Source organism: Thamnophis sirtalis, unplaced genomic scaffold (genome assembly GCF_051295495.1).
Source record: "Thamnophis sirtalis isolate CommonGarterSnake01/CBP01778 unplaced genomic scaffold, rThaSir2_p1.2 scaffold_6, whole genome shotgun sequence".
NCBI classification, from domain to species: domain Eukaryota; kingdom Metazoa; phylum Chordata; class Lepidosauria; order Squamata; family Natricidae; genus Thamnophis; species Thamnophis sirtalis.
The window spans coordinates 42,777,460-42,800,793 of NW_028261386.1; the positions used below are offsets into that span (position 1 = coordinate 42,777,460).

General features: G+C 40.3%; 1 protein-coding gene across 3 annotated transcripts in view; it reads right to left on the reverse strand.

Annotated features, from left to right (window-relative positions):
- MTA3 (metastasis associated 1 family member 3) overlaps window positions 1-22,724 on the reverse strand; it is a 122,405-nt gene extending 99,681 nt beyond the window's left edge. Inside the window, exons 1-2 of one of the 3 annotated variants that reach the window (XM_087717719.1) lie at window positions 22,500-22,724; window positions 9,103-9,170 (exon numbers count right to left, since the gene is read on the reverse strand). In XM_087717719.1, the coding sequence (XP_087573845.1) occupies window positions 9,103-9,170; window positions 22,500-22,527 (96 nt within the window). In that variant the 5' untranslated portion in view covers window positions 22,528-22,724. The remainder of the gene's footprint in view (window positions 1-9,102; window positions 9,171-22,499) is intronic. The other 2 variants (XM_087717717.1, XM_087717718.1) reach the window with 2 other exon arrangements.
- Window positions 22,725-23,334: the final 610 nt, after the last annotated feature.

Consider the following 23,334-nt stretch of genomic DNA (forward strand, 5'->3'; position numbering starts at 1 on the left):
TAATTTACTTGTTTCATAACTCTGCTAATCCTTCTAATCACACTTCATTCACCCTGACCAAGGGTGTGCCCAAAAGACAAAAAAAAATGTTCTGTTTCAAACTTGAAAAAAACTCAACAAGACTTGAAATGTTCCACAAGGGTAAGAACTAGAAAAGCAATCTAGTGATGCTTATCATTTTCAAAGTCTGACATGATATAGAACCAGGTTTTTGGTGGTTCCCTGAGGGATCTGCCTCTTTCACCAGATCAGATACAGTAGGTACATTCCAGATCTCTGCCCTGAAATGCTGCCATCTATTGGATCTTAGAAGTGTACGTTTTTTGTAGCAGCCTCTGCTCTGTGGAACAACCTTCTCTTTAGAAGAGAATATTTGTAGCTCAAGCGTTCCACTATGGGGTCCTTGGTTCTCTCTCAGCTTGGTGGTTTTCTTATGGACATTTTGCTAGCAAACTAAGTAACATTATCATCATTGCAAGAGACGTCTTGCAAGAAAACAACCAAGCTCAGTGACCCCACCCTTCTCCTTGAGATCCAGCAGGCCTTGACTCTTTTAATCTTTTGGAAGTCTGTATGTTTGGCTCTTCTCCCAACTGCTACAATAGGAAAAGGTTGGAACCTGAAGCTGATGGTGTTGGCTGCACTGGAGATACCATGTTCTGATTTTCTTATTTTTATGACAGTTTGGCTTTGTGAGTCACCCAGAGTTGTTGCTGGCCATATGTATTTTAAATAAATTAATAATAATAAACTCAGAACAAGTCATTTGCTCATTCACTTTGCAGCATAGGTCAACAAGATTTGGAGTCAATAGCAGTTCATGAAGCCAACTTTCAGAAGTATTGCTACAATCATCATCATCAAGCAAAGAATTGGGCAACCTGCCTGATCATATTAAGTTAAAAAGTACTATCAGAAAACACCTCTGGATTCTCTATAAAGAAAACAGTGTTTAATATTTTAAATATGTTTTTGGGGAGGTTCTCAGCCAACACACTAAACTAGACAAAGAAAGCAGGCTGTCTCATCAACATTCTTTAGCCAGCAATTAACTTACAGAAGCCAGCTAATTAAGCTAGTAGTCAATTAGCAGTAGACACAAATTTAATGTACTGTTCCCATTTCACTTGTGTTTGCTGTTGTTTTGTCTTCAAATAATTTGAAAACATAATTTTTAGCCAAATGCTGTCTGCCTGCTGCTTAATTATAACTCTTACAATAAATTAATTGAACATGATCATGCAGTATGAGACCAAAATCTGCATGTAAGTTCTCAATAGGGCAAAAATCATGGAAGCTCTCACTCATGCTGTCTCCACCCCCAGAGCTGACTCAGTGGAAGTTAACAGGATGAGATATATATCAACAATTCACCAGAATGCAGTATTGAAAATTTAAATATACCATGGAATCTAAACATTAACATGGCACAAAAAAATGTCTAAAATGCATTCACAACCCAAAGTTCAGCAAACAACCCAAACCAACTTATGGACTTTGCAGTTTTAAATGCACTCTGCAATCTTAGCATCAGAACTGAAGAGCAACAGAAGGCTCATCTCAGAACTATTAACCTGCACAAACCAACATTTATTGAAGTCTTTGCAAGTACAAACTCAACACGTGCCTATTCTCCAAAGCACCTGGGGGTAGAACAAGAAGCAATGGGTGGAAACTAATCAAGCAGAGAAGCAACTTAGAACTGAGGAGAAATTTCCTGACAGAACAATTAATCAGTGGAACAGCTTGCCTCCAGAAGTTGTGAATGCCCCAACATTGGAAGTCTTTAAGGAGATGTTGGATAGCCATTTGTCTGAAACGGTATAGGATTTCCTACCTAGGCAGGGGGCTGGACTAGAAGACCTCCAAGGTCCCTTCCAACTCTGCTATTGTATTGTATTGTACATTAGCAATACATGTGTGTAAATACTGTACTAAATCAATTTTATTGATTGCCAAGTGTAAAAGAAAGTGGGTCACAGGAATGGGGCCGAGAGTGGGAGAAAGGTTGCAGAGAAGTGGTAACAGCTAAATCCCACTTCAGTTTAGATGCTACGATTAGACAGTGGCCAGTTTGTATAAATTAGCTGGGTTACAAGAGTCTTTATTCAATTGTGGGCATTATAGATGTTACTGCTGAAACCAGAGAGACATCCAGTTAAACACATTTAATGTTCATTTCAGATGTCATGAAATGTCAATGAACCATGAACCATTATGATTTGCTTAAGTGACTTAGTGCCTGAAAATATTGAAGTAGCTGATGAATAGCACCCTTTATATCTGTTCATATCTGAGTGGAAGACAGGTGGCTGCCAATTGTCTAGAGCCGTGATGGCGAACCTATGGCATCTGGATGTTGAAAATCAGCCCTACTGACAAACCAAAAGTCGCCATTCCCAAATTTCTGTGTTCCCCGTAGGTCCATTTTTCGCCCTCCGGATGCTTCAGGGAAGCTCCTGAGGCCTTCAGAGGGCTTCCGGGGGGCCGCAGGAGAGGCTGTTTTTGCCCTCCCTAGCCTCCTAGAAAGCCTCTGGAGCCTGGGGAAGGCGAAAAAACCACAGCAAAAGTGAGGGGCGAGTCACTGATCGTACACACGTGCGCACACTTGGGAGGTCACGCACATAGCATTATGGGTGTGGCATGCCAACGCACGACACCCCTGTGCTCCCCCCACTTTTGGAATGGCAGCCAAAAAAGGTTTGCCATCGCTGGTCTAGAAAATGAAATAAAATTTTCTCTTAGGTCCTCACCAGCACTAACACAGAAAATGTAGAAGACAGAGATTCATCTTAAGGAAATTGATTTGCTCCAAAAAAAAGTTAGTCTCCAGTTGTGACTTTGCCATTTCATCATGTTGTTGCCATGGAGAACATCTTTAAATGCTAAAGAAGAAAATTGCTGGGCATCCTTAGCACTGCCTGCCCAATCCAAGAGTGGGTCCACCTTCATTGGCCCACCATTACTGATCACCTGATGAATTGCATCTGTTTTTACTCTAGCAATGAGTTACACTCCTCTGTCACCGCCACCAAACATAAAATGAAGGGAACGAGATGATATGGTCAAAGTGACCTTCTTTGGGTGGCAGATTTCCATCCTCCACAATTGGACCTTGCTTCAATCTCTTTCACCAAAATGGCAGGTTATTACTGACACAGGAAAAATCAAGCCTCTTCCAAGAGGTCCCTCTCCACCCCCCTGACTCTTAATATGTTTTCTCTTTTTTTCAATGACTGCTTTACCACCACTGGCTTCTGAAGGAGTGTCAAGAGATATCGTGAGTTATGACATTGTTGTATAAATGGCACAAAATACATCAAGACACAACTGATGGTAATTACACAATCTGGGCCATTTGCATGATGGTACCATGAGACAGATAAATTAGTCCGGTAACTACTGGACCTCTTTCTTTCTCTGCGATTTTTAAAGAACTTCCCCATGGCAAGCCTCAACACAAAATTCCAACTACAGCACTTGGAATGTTCAAACAATCCAATCTCAAATGTCTGAGTTTTGTTCAGTTTTATTTGGCACTGTATTGAAAAGTACAAAATGCTTTGTATACTCCTATGACTAGAAAAAGTTTCAAACATTTTAAGTTCAAGTTCAAGACAGAAAATTCAAATTCCATTCTTTCATTGCTTTTAACAGTAACTCAAAATCTATCCATTAGTACAACTAATGTAATTGTAAGACCAATATGTCTCTATATTTGCAAGCAACATATAACTGTGCAGTTTGTCTGACTTATGAATTTGATTTACAAAAGTTGTTTAAAATTACATTATCTTAATCAAATACTTTATGTGTTAGATGAGTTATAATTAAATCACTACTTGTCAGTATCTCTGGTTGAAATGCCTATTTAATTATTTATCTTGGTCAAATATTGAAGAGCCGAAGTGGCGCAGTGGTTAGGGTGCAGTACTGCAGGCTACTTCAGCTGACTGTTATCTGCAGTTCAGCGGTTCAAATCTCACCAGCTCAAGGTTGACTCAGCCTTCCATCCTTCCGAGGTGGTGAAATGAGGACCCAGACTGTGGGGTCAATTTGCTGACTCAATTTGCTAAAAATCTGTAAACCGCTTAGAGAGGGCTGAAAGCCCTATGAAGCGGTATATAAGTCAAATAAATAAATAAATAAATAAATAAATAAATAAATAAATAAATAAATAAATAAATAAATAAATAAATAAATAAATAAATAAATAAATAAATAAATATGTTTGAAGAAATTGGGAAAAATACTTTTTGTCTAAATTTTCCAGTTCTTATAAATTATTGTATTCATATACATTAATTATATAAATTATAAATTAATTCAATTGTGTCTGCATCCTGTCAGATTTAAATTACAAAAGACAAACACATCTTTCTTCGAATCAATGGTATTTTAACATGCAGGAAATATTGGCAGAAAATTAATACAGAAGCAATTATTTTTGAGAAAACCATTAATTAAAGAGTTTTATTCAAGCCCATTCCCTATAATTTTCAACAGACAGAAACTTTGTTTTGTTCACTGATCATTAAAAATATATTCAGTAAAACAAAGGAAAATTAACTCCTAACATTAGTGATTACAGGCAACCATTTGTGGGTGAAGCTTACACATGATGTAGCAAAAGTTTGCTATTTTTAGAAAGATAGACATATCCTGGCTGTTTAACAAATAATGGAAATAAAAATTATTGAAGTGTTCTGGAAACTTAGATTAAAAGTCATAATCAACTCATTGTGAATGTCACTGTAAAACCTTATGTACAAAATAACAAAATATTTCTACACAACCAGAGTTACAGAGGCAGTGTCAAGTTTCACAAGAGGTTTTCCAAAACCGATGTGGGAAAAACACTAAATCAAGCTAAAGTTCCCCTGAATTGGGAATTGTAATCTGATGTAACTATAAAGCTGACACTGGAAGTAAAATTTGATAATTATAAATATGTTGTAAGAGAAAGCAGCAATTCCTGTTTGGCCTTCTTTGTCTAAGCTCTTTTGCTTTAACTGATCTAGCTTGATATGAAGGTCACATCATTGGGATGTTTCCCAAGAAAAAATTGAAGTTGTCTACCACCGTGACCCGTCAAAAGCGCGGACGGCAAAAGCGCGATCGACAAAATCGCGCCTTTGACGTCATCACAGCGCGACGAAAAAGATCGAAAAATTCAAATAAAAATTAATAAAAATTAAATTAAAGCAAGCCGATTCACATAAAGGTAAGGGTTAGGTTTAGGGTTAGGTTTAGGGTTAGGTTAAGGGTTAGGGTTAGCTTTAGAGCGTTAGCGTTAGGTTAAGGGTTAGCGTTAGGTTTTTCGTTATTTTAACGGTTAGGTTTAGGGTTAGGTTTAGGGTTAGGTTAAGAGTTAGGTTTAGGGTTAGGTTTGGGGGGCTTAGGGTAAGGTTTTCGCTTTATTTTTACATTTTTCGAACTTTTTCGTCGCGCTGTGATGACGTCACAGCGCGCTTTTGTCGAGCGCGATTTTGTCCTACGCGCTTTTGTGGTGGAACCGTCTACCACTATTAGTCAATTCACCAGGATTGTGGTATATTATCCAATAGGTAAATATATTTATCCAGGGGCTCGATTCAGGTTTACTCCTGAAAGTGCTCCTTTAAAAGTGCTGCCTTTGGGTAATCTGAAGGATACTTCTCAAAGTTTTGTTTGGATTCTTTCTAAGGCAATCTTGCTGTTACTCCTGAGTCCCTTATAGCAGTTGTGCTCAGACTCTGACTCCAAACAGTTTAATACTAACAGACTGTGTTCCTCTGACAAAATAAGTTTCAATAGCTGAGACAGATCTCTGTGCATACAATCCAGGTGGGCAACTCTGTTTCCTAAAGCTTGAGAAACTATCCCAAAATGTTTTATTTAAAAAACTTAACCTGCTCAAAAGAGCCGAGGTGGCGCAGTGGGTTAGGGTGCAGTACTGCAGGCCACTTCAGCTGACTGTTATCTGCAGTTCAGCGGTTCAAATCTTACCGGCTCAAGGTTGACTCAGCCTTCCATCCTTCCGAGGTGGGTGAAATGAGGACCCAGACTGTGGGGGCAATATGCTGACTCTGTAAACCGCTTAGAGAGGGCTGAAAGCCCTATGAAGCGGTATATAAGTCTAACTGCTATTGCTAATTGACTGCCCCTCTAATTTCCAGCATCTCTATTTGAGGCTTTTGGAGAAAATGCCAATCTTGATCTTGGAATAATTTTTTAATTTCACCCCAGTACTATATTGTGTGATAAGTGATAAACTTTAAAGCCAGTGGAACTCAATAACAGAATTACTGCATCATAAGTGTACAAAAGTAAACTGGTATGTCTATGGGCTAATCTGGGAGAATGGAAAGTAAGAGTTACCATATTTTTCAGAGTATAAGATGCTCCAAAGCATAAGATGCACCTAGCTTTTGAGGAGGAAAACAAGAAAAAAAAATCTGCCTCTGCAATTTGCCTCCTTGCATCAAACAGCAAACAGTACAGATGATATACGTGGTTTGCAGCATATTTCTGTGCATGTGTGCCTGGCCCATAGAATTAGCAAAGAATTGGAGAAATGTACATTATGGCAGTATATTAATGCCAGAAAGTTTTCTTAAATGTAGTCACACTAACTCCGCCCGATCTAATGTTTAGATCTACTCCAAACATGATTAAGTCAGGGTCTAACTCAGCTGCCTTATCTTAATATTACAATTAATATTACAACAGGAAACTGTTACATTTCAGTCTATACTTGTACTGATGCTGTAAAAATTGATGAGGCTTCCTGGAAGTATACATTATTCTCTGCTATTTAAAAGAAGATACAATATCACTGGGCCGCTTCAAATCAAGCATTTATTTTTAAAAAGCTTCTTCATTTTGTTAAGTTGTTTAGATCAATAATAAAGCAGTATTTAAAAAAATAAGTGTAATAATTTGAACATTCTATGAGCATTTATAGTTATTGACTTGCCTCCTTGCAGTAAACAGCCAGTTTCAGCAGTTTTCAGCAAAAAGCCTGTTTCAGTTTCACTTTCAGTTTTAGTACAGCTTGATTAGCACAAGCAGCTAATAGTCTGGCTCAATCAGCTGTTTCAGGCTGCAGGGATTGCCATAGCATATTGCTGCCTGAATGCAGCCTGAAACAGCTGATGGTTGGGAGGCCGACAATCAGCTGCTTATACTAATCAGGCTGTGCTGAAACTGAAACAGGCTGTTACTGTTTGCTGCAAGGAGGCAAACTGCTGGGAGGAAGAAGCCAAAGGCTGAGGGCCGGTGAGTGGGCGGGGCTACATTCGGTATATAAGACGCACTCAAATTTTCACCCTCTTTTAGGAAGGGGAAAAGTGTGTCTTATACTCCAAAAAATACGGTACTTAAGAGAAAAAACTATGAGTTTATAAAATAAATAATACAATGTCTAATTTTCCTCCTGACTGATTTTCCTTAATGACATGTGCTTGGTTACTGCACCTGACTGTATTTAAATGTATACTGCAGCTTAGATTTAAACATTGGGTTGAAAGCTGACCTAAAGTCAATATATGCTGCATGAAGGGAATGTCCACATTTGTGTATATATGTATATCAGCCAGGATTAAACCTAGCCTGTTCACCCATCCTCTAGCCTTGCATTGCAAATAGGCCCCAGTGTCACAGTGCAAAGCCTCAGCCCCCCTTGCCACCCTGCTCTTTGCAAGTCCTGCCACACTGAGTGGACCACCGTTTTCTTCCCTCTGTTGACAAGGCATCCACAGCATGACCCTATACAAGGCAGTTGCTGGCCAGACCAAGTGAAGCATTTGTGCTGTTTTCCAAATAGTACACACTGTTCATGCTGTTTTGGAAGGCATCAGAAAACTTTCCAAAGCATTGCAAGAACAGTGTTTGGGCTTTGTACTGTGGTGCTGGCTGGTCACAGTGCAGGACTTGAGGCAGCATTCTTTGTGGTAGTGGCACTGGGACTGAAGTAGAGGTCTAGGGGCAGTGGTGGCTGGCAGATTGCTAAAGGCCCTGCACCACTACTTCAACCTCAGTACCACTGCCATTGAAGAATAAGTTAGGCAAAAGAAGAGTGATGGGGCAGGGAGACAGATTGATGGGGAGAGTTGTAAGAGGAGGCAGAATAGGCAGTTCCTTAGTCTACTGAGATTGGGGAGGACCAAGCTAGAAATTGGTCTTGGATTGGGGTTGGTCCTCACCTAACAGCCAGTGGGATTTAATTAGTAACAAGGAGTGCTGGATTGCCATCACTAAGCAATTCAATCATATGACATTGTGCTTTACGACCATTTCGCTTAGCGAAATGTTCCCAATTACTGGGATTCTAGTCCCAATTACTGTCATAACTCAAGGACTACCTGTAGCTTTAGGAATTATTCTATATCAGTAGGTGGGGTTTTTCCAGACATTACCAATTAATAAAACTCAGATCAGTTTTGGTTACAGCAGCAATCATTCTCCTTGGACTACTTTGTGTTCTTGGTGATTGCTTTCCATTTTTCCTTGCCTTAATTTGCCCCAACACCTCTTATCATGATTACTGCCTTTCACTGGTTCTCACACATTAATTCAACTAGATTTCATCTGGAACAACTTTCTAGCTTGCACCATAGCAGTCACAAGATTATGTACAGCAGAATTAATAACATCCCCTTGTAATTTAATATTCCTTGATTTATACCGTTCCTTATATATTTACAACTATAAACCTTACAATAAATACATAAGCAGAAAATAATTCATAAAATACAGTTAAAATTATAAATAGGAAAAAAATCCTAAAGCATTTCTTTTAAAAAATGCTAGTTGAAAAGATATTCCTGTGCTTTTTTAACAGTGTATGGTTTTCATGTTTGTAACTTGTCTGTTCCCCCCCCCCCCCTTGAACTGTGAGCCGCCCTGAGTCTCCTCAGGGAAAAGGGCGGCATACAAATAAAGTAAATTGAAAAAAAAATTGAAAATTGAATTGAATTGAAATTGAATTGAATTCTTTTTTAGGCAGAGGATGATCAAACACAATACATTTTCTAAGGAAATCCATTTCTTAGTTTGAGAGCAAGTTAGAAGAAAATGTCTCCCAAAGAGTAAGTTATAGTTCATTTTTGAAATTCCTACCTTGTTAAGTTCTTCTATTCGCCTGATAAGATATGGATTGCTTGAAGAATTTTCAAAATAAACATAATCTGTAAAAAAAAGAAATACATTTAAAGTTCCTCAAAAAGTATTACAACAAAATAAAAAATAGGATGATCCATGTTAAAGTTCAAGCACACACTGTTCTTATTTCTGCAATAAGAACACGTGGTCTTATTTTAGTTCAAAAAATGTATAGTTTATAAATAAATAATCTTCTCACCTCCCAAGCCTAAACAAGGAAAACATCATTAATCCTTCTATAAGCAATGGCTGTCATTCCATTAAAATATCTAATTTCAAAAATATTATTCCCATAGTACATTAATTCTCAAATAATTATTTTTGTAACAGTGAAGTTAATCAGGTGCTAAGAAATTTATTACATGAGCAACATAAAATTAGTAAGTGTATGCTTTCAACCTGAAATGGCCTGAAAATGGCAATTTCTAACTAACTTATAAAGTTAAGAGGTTCAGAAAAAAATAGATGGTTACATAGCACAAAATTGACTTTCATGTTAGTATCTCTAATACATTAGCCTTCCAAACATAGATTCTTCAGTAGTGTTTCAAACATTAATACAATAAACTTTCAGTGTAGGATAAACCATTATTTAACCACTTATGGAGTAAGAGGCATCTGCTAAAGCAAAATAGTTTATCAAATGCATCTGAGACTTTATGCATGTATTCATGCATAAAACAGGAGTGCAATGTTTTACTCACATATATTTTACACATGTGTAAAATTCCAAGTAAGATTTTATGCATGGACAAAAGCATATACTTTTTCCACTGCTTGCATCTGAAATTTGTTAAAGCAAAACATGTTAAATTAAGGGTTAATTGTATACACACTTTCTATTTTAAAATCCAAATTATTGTTGCATAAGAAACCTTTCTTTACATCAATATGAATTATACAGGCCTTTATTTTAATAAATAAGTATATTTTTGCAAGAGCTTCAGAAACCATTGCATTTTGGATCAAGACTGTAGCTTTTCATTCCAAAATATGGTGGATAATTAATCCAATCTAATAATAAGGCTTTTTTTCTGAGTAGAATATACTATAAGGAACCACAGAGTTGTGAAGTATCTTGGAGACAATCCATCCGGCTTCCATAATATACATGCAACAATCTTGTGACTATAAGACAGGTGATAAATGCCTTTCCAGTCCCTGCTTTAATAACTGCTTCATAAAATAACTGTAGCAAAGGGGAACCACACAATCCAGTAAATTCCATTGCTGATTATCCTTGGGAAGATTCTCTCAAAATTTTATCAAAATCTGCTTGTTTTCAATTTTCACAACTGATTTGCCTTTTTTTCTACGGCAAAAGATAATAATTCTCTTCTATCTTATATGAAAAGATATAAAATTTAAAGGCCAATTTTATGTACCACTCTCCCCTTTTAATCTTCAAATAAATTGCCAAATCTGAAGCAACCTGCTAAGCGGCCGCTGGTTCTCTCTGTTGCAAGGCTTTTGGCACGAAACTTGACTGGAGAGAATGGCCAACACTTCTCATAACGCCGCTCCCCTGAGGAGAACAATATGGCCAACCCTACACACAATGCCGCTCCTCTGCGCTATTTCGCCCTGGTTCAGCCTGATGGGAACTGCATGCTGATGAGGCTGGGTGCTAAGTGCAGCCGAAGATCTCCTGCTGAGGTCTTCTATTCTAGTTGCGCTGCTGTGGGACTAAAATGGCCACCACTGTACAGACGGCTCAAGTCCTCACTCAAATGTCGGCCCATCGCGAGCTGTCTCAACACCGCTGTTATAGCCCCGATGCCCAACACTCCCTAGCAGTCCTCAATCAATTGAGTTTTGGAAAGTCTAGTAATTTGGAATACTTTGGAATTTTCAATCAGAATAAAGACCCCAAAAAATAATGTCTCTATATGGCAAAGACTGAGTTGGAACTGGAGCCAAGCAAGAGAGGACTGGAGGCATGGCTTCAATTATGACTCAGTCTCTGGGCAGAAAAGGACGTAACAACCCAGTCCTAGACCTTCCTGCAACCTCAACTGGAGAATCTGCTTGTTTTCAATTTTCACAGCTGATTTGCCTTTTTTTCTAGAGCAAAAGATAATAATTCCCTTCTATCTTCTATATGAGAAGGTTAAGAATTTAAAAACCAATTTTATGTACCCCCTCCCCTTTTAATCTTCAAATTAAATTTTAGGGCTGGATAGTGTTTAAATTCAAAATAAAAATGATACTTTGAAGTTAGGTGTAGAACACATCACTTCTCTACAGCTCCTTAAAAACAGCTCTGCCACAGCTGGCATTTTTTAGTCTTTGGGAAAAACAGTTTAAAGAAGCAAAGTAACAATAAGGAAGATGTTAAGAAATGCTTATGATCCTTTATGAGAGCTATACTCCATTCCATTCAGGGATGGATAATTCATAATCTATGTTAGGGTAACCCCATCCAGCGATTCTTAGAAGTATTGTTCTATAACCCTTTCACAGCCTGTGGGAGGGTTATAGATCAATTGTAAATTGCAATCCAATTTATCTGAAAAATCACTTACTATGGGAGACTGAAATAATTAAAAATAGTTTGTAGGAAGCATTCAGTGGGATTGCTTCCAATAGGATTGTTTGAAAGCAGATTGAAAAGAGATATGTAGGCCACTATGTAGATGTCTATCCAGAGTAAGTTAATCACTGATGTGCAATGGAACTTTAAAAGCTTAAGAAAATCAGGACTCATTTCAAATGCCTTTCTTTCAATGTACAATTATTTATTTTTGTTCAGTACAAAAATTACTGTACTAATGAATGTTCAAGTTGCGAACTTTTGTCAATACAACAAACCTGTCTGAACATGAAGGACGGAAAGTAAGTTGGGAGAAGGAAGCAAAGAGTCAGCTTCCAGATCGACAGATATGGATGCCGTAGGCCAGAACCCAACCCCAGCCCACTCTCCTCCACCCTATGGTTTTTATGTTGTGGTTTTTGTGTTAGAATATTTTATTTTCATTTCCATGACATATAATCACATGTATATCATTACATTGACAATATCATGTTGTAAAAGAAGACAATATACATGTGCACTCATACTACTTTAAAATCAAACCTGGAATAATTCCCTCCCCCACCCTCCCCCCCGAACCCCCAAAACCTATCCCCCCGACTTCCCAGAACCTGTACACGGTATGGATATTTAACAACCACAGTCTAAGATATATTGATAAAAAATAAAAGTAAGAAATTAATAACCTCTTTGCATTGAGCTTAGCTCCTCCTTGCTAAGTTAACTTTAAACAGTTCAAATCATTCCTAATCTTAAGCATAAGCTATCTGGAATTTCTTGGTTTTGTATTTATTTTGTATATAATCGATCCATTTTTTCCAGTCTCGTTTGTATCTCTCATTTGAATGGTCTTTAAGATATGCAGATATTTTCGCCATCTCAGCTAAATTTGTGACTTTCAGTGTCCATTCTTGGATTGTAGGCAAATCTTCCTTCTTCCAGTATTGCGCAACCAACAGTGTCGCTGCCATTATTAAATGCAAGATCAGATTAACCTCTACCACTGTATAATCAGTAATTATACCTAACAAAAATAACTGAGGAGTAAATTTTATCCTTTTTTTAAGAATATTTGGTATAATCCACCATATTTTTATCCAAAATGCCTTAACCTTTTGGCAAGTCCACCATATATGAAAATATGTAGCATCAAGAGAACCACATCTGCAACATATGGGTTGTAAGTTCGAGTACATCGAGGCCAATTTTTTAGGATCTAAATGCCATCTATAGAACATCTTGTAGAAATTTTATCTCAGGTTTTGGGCTTGTGTGAATTTCACATTCCTGTGTTGTGGTTTTTAATGGTGTAAGACACCCAGAATCACCTATGAGTTGAATGGCCATATAAATGTGTTTAATAGTTAGAAGAGGCATGCCTTTCATGTGGAATATGGGACTGTCTTTTCTAAGATATTAATAGTTATTTGCAGTTCTTACCAAATATCTGTATGTTAATTAATGATGCAGTAGTTTATGAGGGAGGGAGGGACGGAAGGAGGGAGGGAGGGAGGCAGACAGGCAGGCCAACATGGATTTGACTATGAAGCTAAACTAATATCTGAATCCTTTTCATCATTTTTCCTCTCTAGCCAATTCTGCATTTTAAGGAGAGCTTTAAAGTACCCTTTATGATGCAGCTATTTTTTAGGATGGCACTACAAGACATCTTGGTCTTCAACATGCCTGCAAATCTTTGGAACCCACTACACATACTTTCTATCAAGCACACCTCCTTCAGCAACCAAGAAAGAAACCACTTAACTCCATTTGTAGAATTAAGTGTACTTTTACTGGTTATGAAGTAAAGCAAGGTCTGAGGCAGAAACGTGCGAAATCATACATATCAAATATCCGAGGTGCCCACTCAGTGACAGCCTGGACTTTCACCGGGTCCATCTCGATGCCATTGTGGGAGATGCGGTAGCCCAGGTAATCTATCTTCTCCTGATGAAATTCACATTTAGACAATTTGGCATAAAGTTCAGCAGCCCGGAGTTTTTTGAGAACTGATTAAACTAAAGTCACGTGTTCATCATGTACTTCCATGTAGATAAGGATGTATTATGCAACACGTGCATCCAAAATTTAAAAGGGCCAGCATTTTCGCTTGGGCTCCAGTAGAGGGCATTTTAAGTTCTACTGGAGTGGTAATGGGACCCAATAAGGGACTTACCAGATGGTCGTCATCGGAGTCAGTTTCACTTTCCCCCAAGAGAAAGGATGGTTCTTCTTCTTCTTGGTTGGGAGGGAACAGGATCCATCCCTTTCATGGCGGTGTCCTTTCATTTCCCAGGTTGTCTGGCTTCCTCTCCCCAGCGGCAGGGGGCTTTGGGCCAATTTTTGAGCGGCAGTTCGCTACTCGGTGACCCTCCTTCCCACAGTGGAAACAAGCAGTAGACTGGAGCTTGCTTGCAGACCAACTTTTTCCTCCCTTCGGAGCTCCTCTGGAGGAAGTGGGAGGGGGAGTTTTACATTTCTCACTGTCTTCCCAGTATTTATCCCTGACTAGATCGATCTCTACATCTGCTGCCAATTCGTATCAGCGTTGCAGGTTGCGGGGGGGGGGGGGGGGCTGTTAACATAGTTCTGGTATATATCTTGGTTCATGCCATCCATAAAACATCCATAAAAGCCTCCTCCGACAAAACCCGCATATACACCGCCAGTTCATGAAACTCTTGGATATACTCAGCCACAGGATTTTTTCCCTGAGTAAGGGTTTTAATCTTGGTTCCGGCCTTTCGCTCGTTGAGCGGGTCATCAAAGCGTTTTCTCAGGGCGACCACTATTATAGTTCCTCAGCAGGGGAGAGTCATTGTCATGCAGAGCGACCATCCAGGATGCCGCTTTGTTCTCCAACACCATGGTAACAACTCTTACCTTGGCTTCCTCATTGGGGAGATCCTTTCCAAACTGTTGCATGAAATTCTAGACTGCACTAGGAAAAATCCTAGCTCCTTTGGGTCACCTCCAAATTTCAAGCCAAGAGGAGGAACTTTTGCCATCTGGCGTCTGCGGGAGGCCCCTCCCCCTTGGAAGAGCTCTTGCGGCTACTGTTGCTGCTGCTGGGGCTCTCCCATCCTGATCAGCTCCACTGTCTGCCCCCCAGGACCTCCCCCCACCTGGGTGACACAGGTCCTCTGCAGGTTCTTGATCAGGGAAATCCGCTTCTCTTCCACACCTGCTCTTGCGAAAATGACGTTTCTCCCAAGCCTCCTGGAAGAGTTTCATAGCGTGAGATATCATGAGATCCTCTTCTTCAGCTTCCTGCCAGGCAGCTGCCGGTCGCCGATGTCGGGTTGTTGTAATTCCAGCCAGAATTTCCTCAAGATCATACTTCTGTCCCACTCCCAACGACCACCTGGGACGGACAGATCTTTCCTCCAAATTCAGTTCCACCAACCGTTCCATCTCCAAAGGACATGAGGATCCAGCAGCCCCCAAGCTGTCCTCCTGATCGCTGCCTGGGTTGGACATTTCTTTGAAGGTTTTTTTATTACACTCCCCTCGGGAGGTATTAGCTCCAGGATGAGTGCGAAAGTCAGACCTTGCTTAATGTCAAGCACGTCGCCTTCAGCAACCAAGAAAGAAACCACTTAACTCCATTTCTAGAATTAAGAGTACTTTTACTGGTTATGAAAAGATAGCAGCAAAGTAAAGCAAGGTATGAGGCAGAAACACGCGAAATCATACATATCAAACATTTGCCCAATCCCCTTCCCCCAACAACCACCATCCCATTGCCCAATCTGCAAATTCCTTAGGTGTCATGTAGGTGCATCTCCAAGAAGCATCATCAGGTTGGTATGCAGGATGGTTGGCCTTGACCAACTCCAAACATCTGCCATCAGTATGCACAGAAGATGGTGAGAACAAAACTCCCTTTTTAACTATCACTCCTGTATCAATTATTCCCATCCCAAATACCATGCCCCCTTCCCATTTCTATGGCAGCCGAAAGCAAGTAATGAAGCAGAGACTGACACTCTCATTTGTTTATTTTTATTTAATCTTAAAATAGTGGAGATCTAGAATGCTAGGTAAGTTACCGTGTATATTGAGTATATACTCAGATATACACTGCATTATTCACGTTACTATGTTCCCTACAGACCACAGGAGCATTAATATAAACAAAACAGTGGTTAAGTGCAGTTCAATTCTGTTCAGAACTACTATCCAACTATCATAAAAATCACAGCCAATTGTGTGGGTATGATAACCTGAGGAGCTACTTAGTACAGTGGGCAGCAACCTTACCATTTTCCCTTTTGGTGTATATGGTTTTTTAATTTAATGTCCCGGCTCTGTCCAAGCTGCTTGCCGTCGCGTTCTACCGCCTTGCCCCCCACCCCGCCTCGTCCAACGAACAATCCTGCTGCCCCGGCCTGCAGCCAGCCCAGCACCGAGCAAGGAGGATGAGGAGGACGAGGAGGAGGAGAAGAGCCGTGAGTCCTTGTGCCGGCTGGCCGGCCAGGCGGGGAGCAAGTCGGGCAGGGGGTGGGTGAGCTGGCTGGCTGGCGAGGGATCATGGTCGCTCAGGTGTCCCCCTCCCCAGCCAGCCAGCCAGCCCACCCACCCCCCGCCCGACCTGCTCCCCGGCTGGCCGGCCAGCCGGCACAAGAACTCACCGCTCTTCTCCTCCTCCTCCTCCCTGCTCGGTGCTGGGCTGGCTGCAGGCCGGGGCAGCAGGATTGTTCATCGGAGGAGGCGGGGGGGCAAGACAATGGAGCGCGATGGCAAGCAGCTTGGGCGGAGCCAGGACACCCAAGCTGCTGGAGGTGGGGGCCACCTGAGCGGCAATGATCCCAACTCTGCTGCTCCTCGGCGGCATACTTTTGGAATGTCCTTTTGGAATGTTAGCGGGGACGGAGGCGGGGGGGCGAGGCAGCACAGCGCGGCGAGAAGCAACACCCCCGCCACTGTGTCCGACAGGACTCTCACGTTTATGTCCATCATAAAACGTGAGACGCCTGTCGGACACAGCGGCAGGGACATTGCTTCTCGCCGCTGCTGCGCTCTTGCCTCACCAACAGTAACCCTCACCTCACGTCACTGCCTTAAAGAAGCTTGAGGCATGATTGCAGGCCTTCTGGTACATCAAAAGATAAAAAGTGCAGGAGGTAAAAAGCTCCATAAGATTAAAAAACAAAAGCATTTATTTTCCAGGACTGAGAAAAGTCTTATAACATCCTTCTCACAGCTTTCAGGAGAAAGCAAAATACTATTTTATTTCATTTGAATAGGTATAAATTACTTTGCTTCAGTCCATTCTAAACTGAATTCAGTTATAATTCAGAGGAGAGAAGGAATTATTAAAAGCCACCTAATTCATCTAAAGCTGAGATAAGGAAGGCTAAGTTAAATTAAACATATTATTCTACTGTTTTTTTATGACATTCTGAAATAAGGGCAGTTATTGCTATATAAAATATCTTGTAATTGCACATCTTTTCACCAAAGCCTTTTTAATCTAAACTGAAATTCTAAGCTAATGCAAATATACAAAAAATTAAGTAGGGCACAATCCTGAACTGAACTAGTTTTGACCATCAATACTAAAACATTTATTTCCAAATTCTTTCTTCTGATTTTCATAAAGCAGGGCATTATTTCCATTAGGAAACAAACATTCAACACTTTACTGCTACTGTGTTTCTCTGAAAATAAGACAGGATCTTATTTTCTTTTGACCCCTGAAATAAATGCTTGGCCTTATTTTCGAGGTCTTATTATTTTTGAGGTGCAGAAGGCGGCGAGTGTAGTCACCACATTGGTGCTGCTATGTTGCAATCAGGAAAGGCTTATTTTCAGGATAGGGCTTATTTTAGCACATGCGCTCAATAGCCCAATTGGGTTATTATCCGGGGAGGTCTTATTTTCAGGAAAAGAGGGTATTAGATGTAATACAGCCTGCTTAAAGACTGTACTAGAACATATAAGTGAATTTTATGAAGATACAACATATAAAAAGAAAGAATACTGATATTTTTGGCAGAGGGCAGAGTAAAATATTAAACTAATAAATTAATACTCAGTGGATAAAGTGATGATGAGCAAAGTATAGTATCTGGTTAATCATGCTTGGTTTGATTAACTTAGAATGTTGTTGAAAAGGACCAGAGCAGCAGAAGGGTTAACAAACTAGGCAAATACTGAAGCATGTGTAGGCCTCTTAGCAACATAGCAAACACTTCAGAGGTTTATTAATTGCCCTCAACATAATTTCCACACATGTGAATTGTTCAGTCCTAAAATTGTTATCACCCTGGAGGGTAGGGTGAAGTAAAACTGTGGTTGGGAGAATCAAATTATTGCACATATTATAGCTAGTAAAATTTCCCAGAGGAATTAAAACAATGAAACTTTCCCATAGACAAATATTTTTTATTTATTAATTCATAAAATCTATGACTACATGTTTTGTAAAAAAAAAAAAAGGGACTCCGGGCAGCCTATACCTATGGCACATGTGCCACATGGAGCCATTTCTGAGGGCATGCCTCCTGAAGCCTCCAGAGGGAGAAAAACAGCCCAACGGGGGGGGGGGGGGGCATTAAATTATGGGAATGGGCACACAAGTGTGCTTTTGGCACCCGGGGTGAAAAAGGTTCACCATCACCGGCCTATAGAGTCCATCAAGCCAGAAAGGGAGAATTAGGGGAGAGGAGAAAAATATAATTTGGAGATGAAAACTCACTGTTTGCCAGCTGAGTTGTAACCACTCCTTTTTTTCCCTAAAGGAACTCAATTATTATATATTCCTATTGCTAACTTTGGAATATGCTGCATTAATTTGTTTCATCTTCTTTCAGGTATGATTTAAGAAACCTATGTCAATAGAAACACATTTCGGCTAAGCTAAAATTCCACAATTTAGAGCCACAATCCTTCACATTTATTAGGGAATACTTTCTTCTTAAACTTCTTAGGTTTAATATTGAATAAGCATGGATGGGAGTATAATGTTAAGAATATGTTGTGAGAAAACCCTGATTTAAAAAAACCTGCATGGGGTGAATATAAATTAATTTGTTAAACTTCCTTTTCTTTTTTTTCTATGTTACACATCTCTAATTTCAAATGAAATATGAAAAATTCTGCCATTCTCATTTATAGGTAAGATAGACATCAGAAATTTATCAGATTTATTTAGTGTAATTTCATGCCTTCCAGAATTTTAGATTACAATTCCTACAATTTTTTTGTTGTCACTGGTCACATAGCAGAAACTGATAGAAATTAAACACATCTGGAGAATATTTGAAGTTAATGACTTCCCTTTTTTTCTTTTCATCTCAGCTGTACATTCAAATGCTATTCCACAACAGGGGAAAGGCAGTTGTCAACAGTAGTGTGTTCATTGGCTTCATGATGTTATAATGCCAATCAGCATGTTATTCCAAGAAATTTTACTAAAAGCAGGAAGAACCTGTTGGTCTTGAGCTAGTCTACATATAACCATAAAAGGAGTAACAGTAATCCCATGACAGGCTCATCACCAAAGCGTGACACACCTCTGGCCAGATTTGGCATCATGGATGCTTGTGCTTCTACTTCTTTTATTTTTAATTTTGGGAACAAATATGTCTAATTGCCATGAACATCAGAATGTGCTAAATGTGTGTTTGAGATGAAACACTACAAATTGTACTGGAGATTCCTTTATTGGAACATTTAAATGGACGGAGAGGAGGTGGACATGAAAAGTACCCATAGTATTCCCCCACAAAGAAGAGTCACAGACTGAACGGTCTCACACCATATGGCAGTGTTGCTAAATTCTGGTACTTTTGTCCTGATCCTTGGTATCTGTCTTAAGGAAGAAAACAGGAATCCCTGGCTGTTGGATCTGCAAGGTTGTTTTCTCCAACCGCAGATTCAAAATATAGCTTTTCTGTACTCCTCCATTGCTTCTGTTTCCTCAAAGGACCGTTCTTTCATTCACTTTTTCCAATTCTCCATTATTGCCTTTGTTCCAATCTACTATTACTTTCTAGCATCATTATTTGAGAATGTAGCTATGGCCTGGACAGATGGGTCTATTTCTCTTTGCCTTCTAGTTTCTCTCAACAGTGTTATTTTTTTAGTAAGGAAAGCAAACCTCCAGCACATACAGCAAGACTGTACCAGAGAAAACCCAAGTCTACCTTTCCTTTTTTTGCATTAGAAATATTAGGGAGGGACATTTTATTTCAATGTTTTAATTTATATTGTCCAATTTGTTTATATAGCTATGCAACTCATCCTCCAGCTGATACTTTTACAAGAACTTGGGTTTATATTATAGTCATAAAACGTAACATCTCTCACACAATTGCAAAACAGCTATGACCAGAAAATACCTTCCCATGATAGATATTATTTCATACATGATTTCATATTCAAGTTTTCATTTCCATGGAGAGAATATTTTCATTGTTTTGTACAACTTAGAGACCAAAAAGAGTGCATAATAAAGGCAGTGATGATAATAATCTAAAGCTATTAGAAATAATCATACACATGCAACTAGAATAAAGACCAGGTTTACCATCTCCTAAAGCCAACAGTACTTAAGTATAACTTTACTCCAATTCTTGACATCTTCACTGAAGAAGGTACCGGTAAGAAATGAACAGCTTTCATTTTTTGACAAACCAAAACAGCCAGTGAAAAGTTAAGATATAAGTTCCAGGTATAGAAAGGAATAAAGGAGGGAAGGAAGTAAAGCATGTATTACTCAATAGTGGCCTCTAGGAAAATACAAACACTCCATAAGCCATCCCCATCTTAGCACTGAATCCCATTAGTATGTTCTCTTATATGGAATATATTTACTGCAGAAGTATTTCAGGATCAGAAATAGCTATGAAAAGGGTCCTGAAACAGTATAGAGAAATTCTTAATGTATTATTCTGAAAATCCAGTCCAATCCTTGTTTGACTTCTTGTATTGGGACCAAATTGTATGAGTTATGGCATGGAAAGCCCTTAGGAAGAAAGATCTGTACAATCTTTCTAAGAGTAAATGGATTTATTAGCAAAAATAAGCTGAACTAATGACTCACTCCAGAAACTTTGATTTATCCATTATTTAAAGCAGCTGATTCTTAAATAGGCTGCTGCAGAAAGGTATTTTACTTTAAGGTGAAGAGTAGCATCTGGAATAGAGTCAGGCCCTCACGGTAAGATTTTACTGATTCTTGATTGGATGGCTTCAAGTTGTAATCAATCAGATAAGGGAAAGAAAATGTATTTTTTTCTTCCTAGTGTTTTTCCCAAAAAGGATTTTCCCACAAGATCTGCTTTTCTCAGATCAACTGAGTGTTGATCCATTGGTTCATCCATTGAAAAAGGCAATCTTACAGTGAGATGAGCAGCAAATAAATTAAATAAAATACAAAATAAAATTGACCAACCAATTTGCCTGCTGAGGTTGATGTGGGCTGAGAAAAAGCAAAAAGCCCGAAGTCATCCAGCTGGTTTTTATGCCTAAAGCGGGATGAGATCTGAATTGTTTCTATAGCAGCTAGCAAGTATAATGATTGCTTACTAGCCTTTTAAACTTTTTTTTTTTACAACTCACATACCAACATAGGTAATGGATGTTTAGAAGTTCCTTCTATTTCCAACTACAGCATGCTAGACACTAGCCAGAAGCTACTGTCACACTTATCTTCTATGGAGCCCATCTCAGCTTTCTAGGTAGCAGATTTAATAGATTAATCATGCCCTGCATGAAAGGGAATTCCTTTCTATTACAAACTAGTGTCACTGACTGAGAATGATAGAATAGTTTTTCATTAATTTTTTTTAAGAATTCCACTGAATTGATAACTTCTATAAGCCATTTCTTCAGCTATCTGTTGCTGATGGATGTTCTTGCTAGAATTTCAATTCTAATACTATTTATTTATTTATAAATAAAATGTATTGGCCACCCATCTTATCACAAGGCAACTATTTGTTAGCATGCTTGTTTTATATATTTATCACATTTATATCCCGCCTTTCCTTATATCCAGGAGTTCAAAGGCAACACACTGGTTCTTCCTTTTCCCTCCAATTTTATGCAGCAGCCTGGGACGAAAGGTAGGGAACAGTCCAAAATAAACCTTCACATTTTTTGTAGTTGAATGGCGTTTTGAACCCAAGTCTACCTAACACTATTAGGCCAACGTTTAAGCTGCTTCATCACTTTGGAAGAATGGGATTGACAAGCGAATCAACGGACAAGGGGGACGCTTGCAAGAAAACACTGGGCCCTGCTGCATTATCGCCCTTCAACAACAGAAGGTTACCCCTCTTAAAGGACCCACTGAGAAGGCTGCCTGCCCATTGGCAGAGAGCGTTTCTTCACGGCTGAGGACGCCTGAGAGTCCCCACACTTGAGAAAGGGAGGGAGGGGAAAGGCTTCCAACCCGAAACTCACTTCGGATGCTCGGTTTCCCCCCCCCCCAAACGTTAGCCCAGCGACTACAATTCCCGGGCGGAGGAGTTCCTATGGACTTCGAGCCTTCTTCCTTCATCATCACCACCACCTCCTCCACCATCACCACCTCAACACGGTGGGTGGCGGCCTCTCTCGTCAGGTTTCTCGTTGGAAGGAACCACGGGGCTCGTTGTCCCGGGGGGGGAATGGGGAAGAAGGCGGGTGTTGGGCTAAGCTCGGCTTCCAACCTGCACGCCCCTCTCCTCCTTCCTGTTCCCCCCCCACCATTCAATATCTCCGTCCCTTCGCGCCCTTCACCGACCGCGGCTCGGAGCCAAGGGCCTTCCTGGCGAATGCAAACCAGTGGCAGGGGCGCGTGGCGCGTCCGCCGAGGACCCCCACATACCTCCCACTCGATACATGTTAGCCGCCATGTCTGCGCTCTGCACCCTCCTTGTTCTGTCGCCGCCGCCGCCGCCGCCGGGCTGGGGAAGGGGAGGAGCGTTCAGTCGCTCTCGCTGCTGTTGCTACTTTTTACGCCACTCGCCCCCGGGCAAATCAGGGTGCCGGGCGGCTCTGCAGCTTTTCTGGCCAACCCGCTTGGGGGAGAAGGGGGGAGGGGATCCGAATAAAGCGCAGGAGGCGAAGGGTTAAAACAAAGCGGCCAGGCCTGCCTCGCTGGGCAGGGCAGGGCAGAGAGAGAGATGGCTGTTGGCTGAGGGCGAGCGTCATCGTCGTCATCCTCTGGAGAGGAAGGGTTAACAAACTTGCCCCCGTGGCTCTGTCTTCGGGAAAGTGGGAGAGAGAGGAAGCTCTTCTGGGTATCGTGGTGGACGGGGGGGGGGGGGGTATAAGAGTCACACACTGGGGTCCTTTTTGTGCTCTCAAGCAAGAACTCAAGGTTTGACCTGCTTAGAAAGTGTGCTCACAGGTACCTTCTACATCTGCAGAGGTGTCAGGATATAAAAAAAATGGGACTAAGAAGCATAGTTGGCAAAAATCAATAGGAGTTTGGGAGAAAGAGAGCACTATAAGTCTAGAAGAGCTTTGGGTTGCAAGGTAAAGGTTCCCCTCGCACATGTATGTGTTAGTTGTTCCTGACTGGGGGGTGGGGGGAAATGCTCACCTCCATTTCAAAGCAAAAGAGCCATCTGGAAGACATCTCTGTGGTCATGTGGCTGGCAAAATGGTCCCTATTTTTCTACTTCCATTTTTACAAACTTTTGAACTGCTAGGTTGGC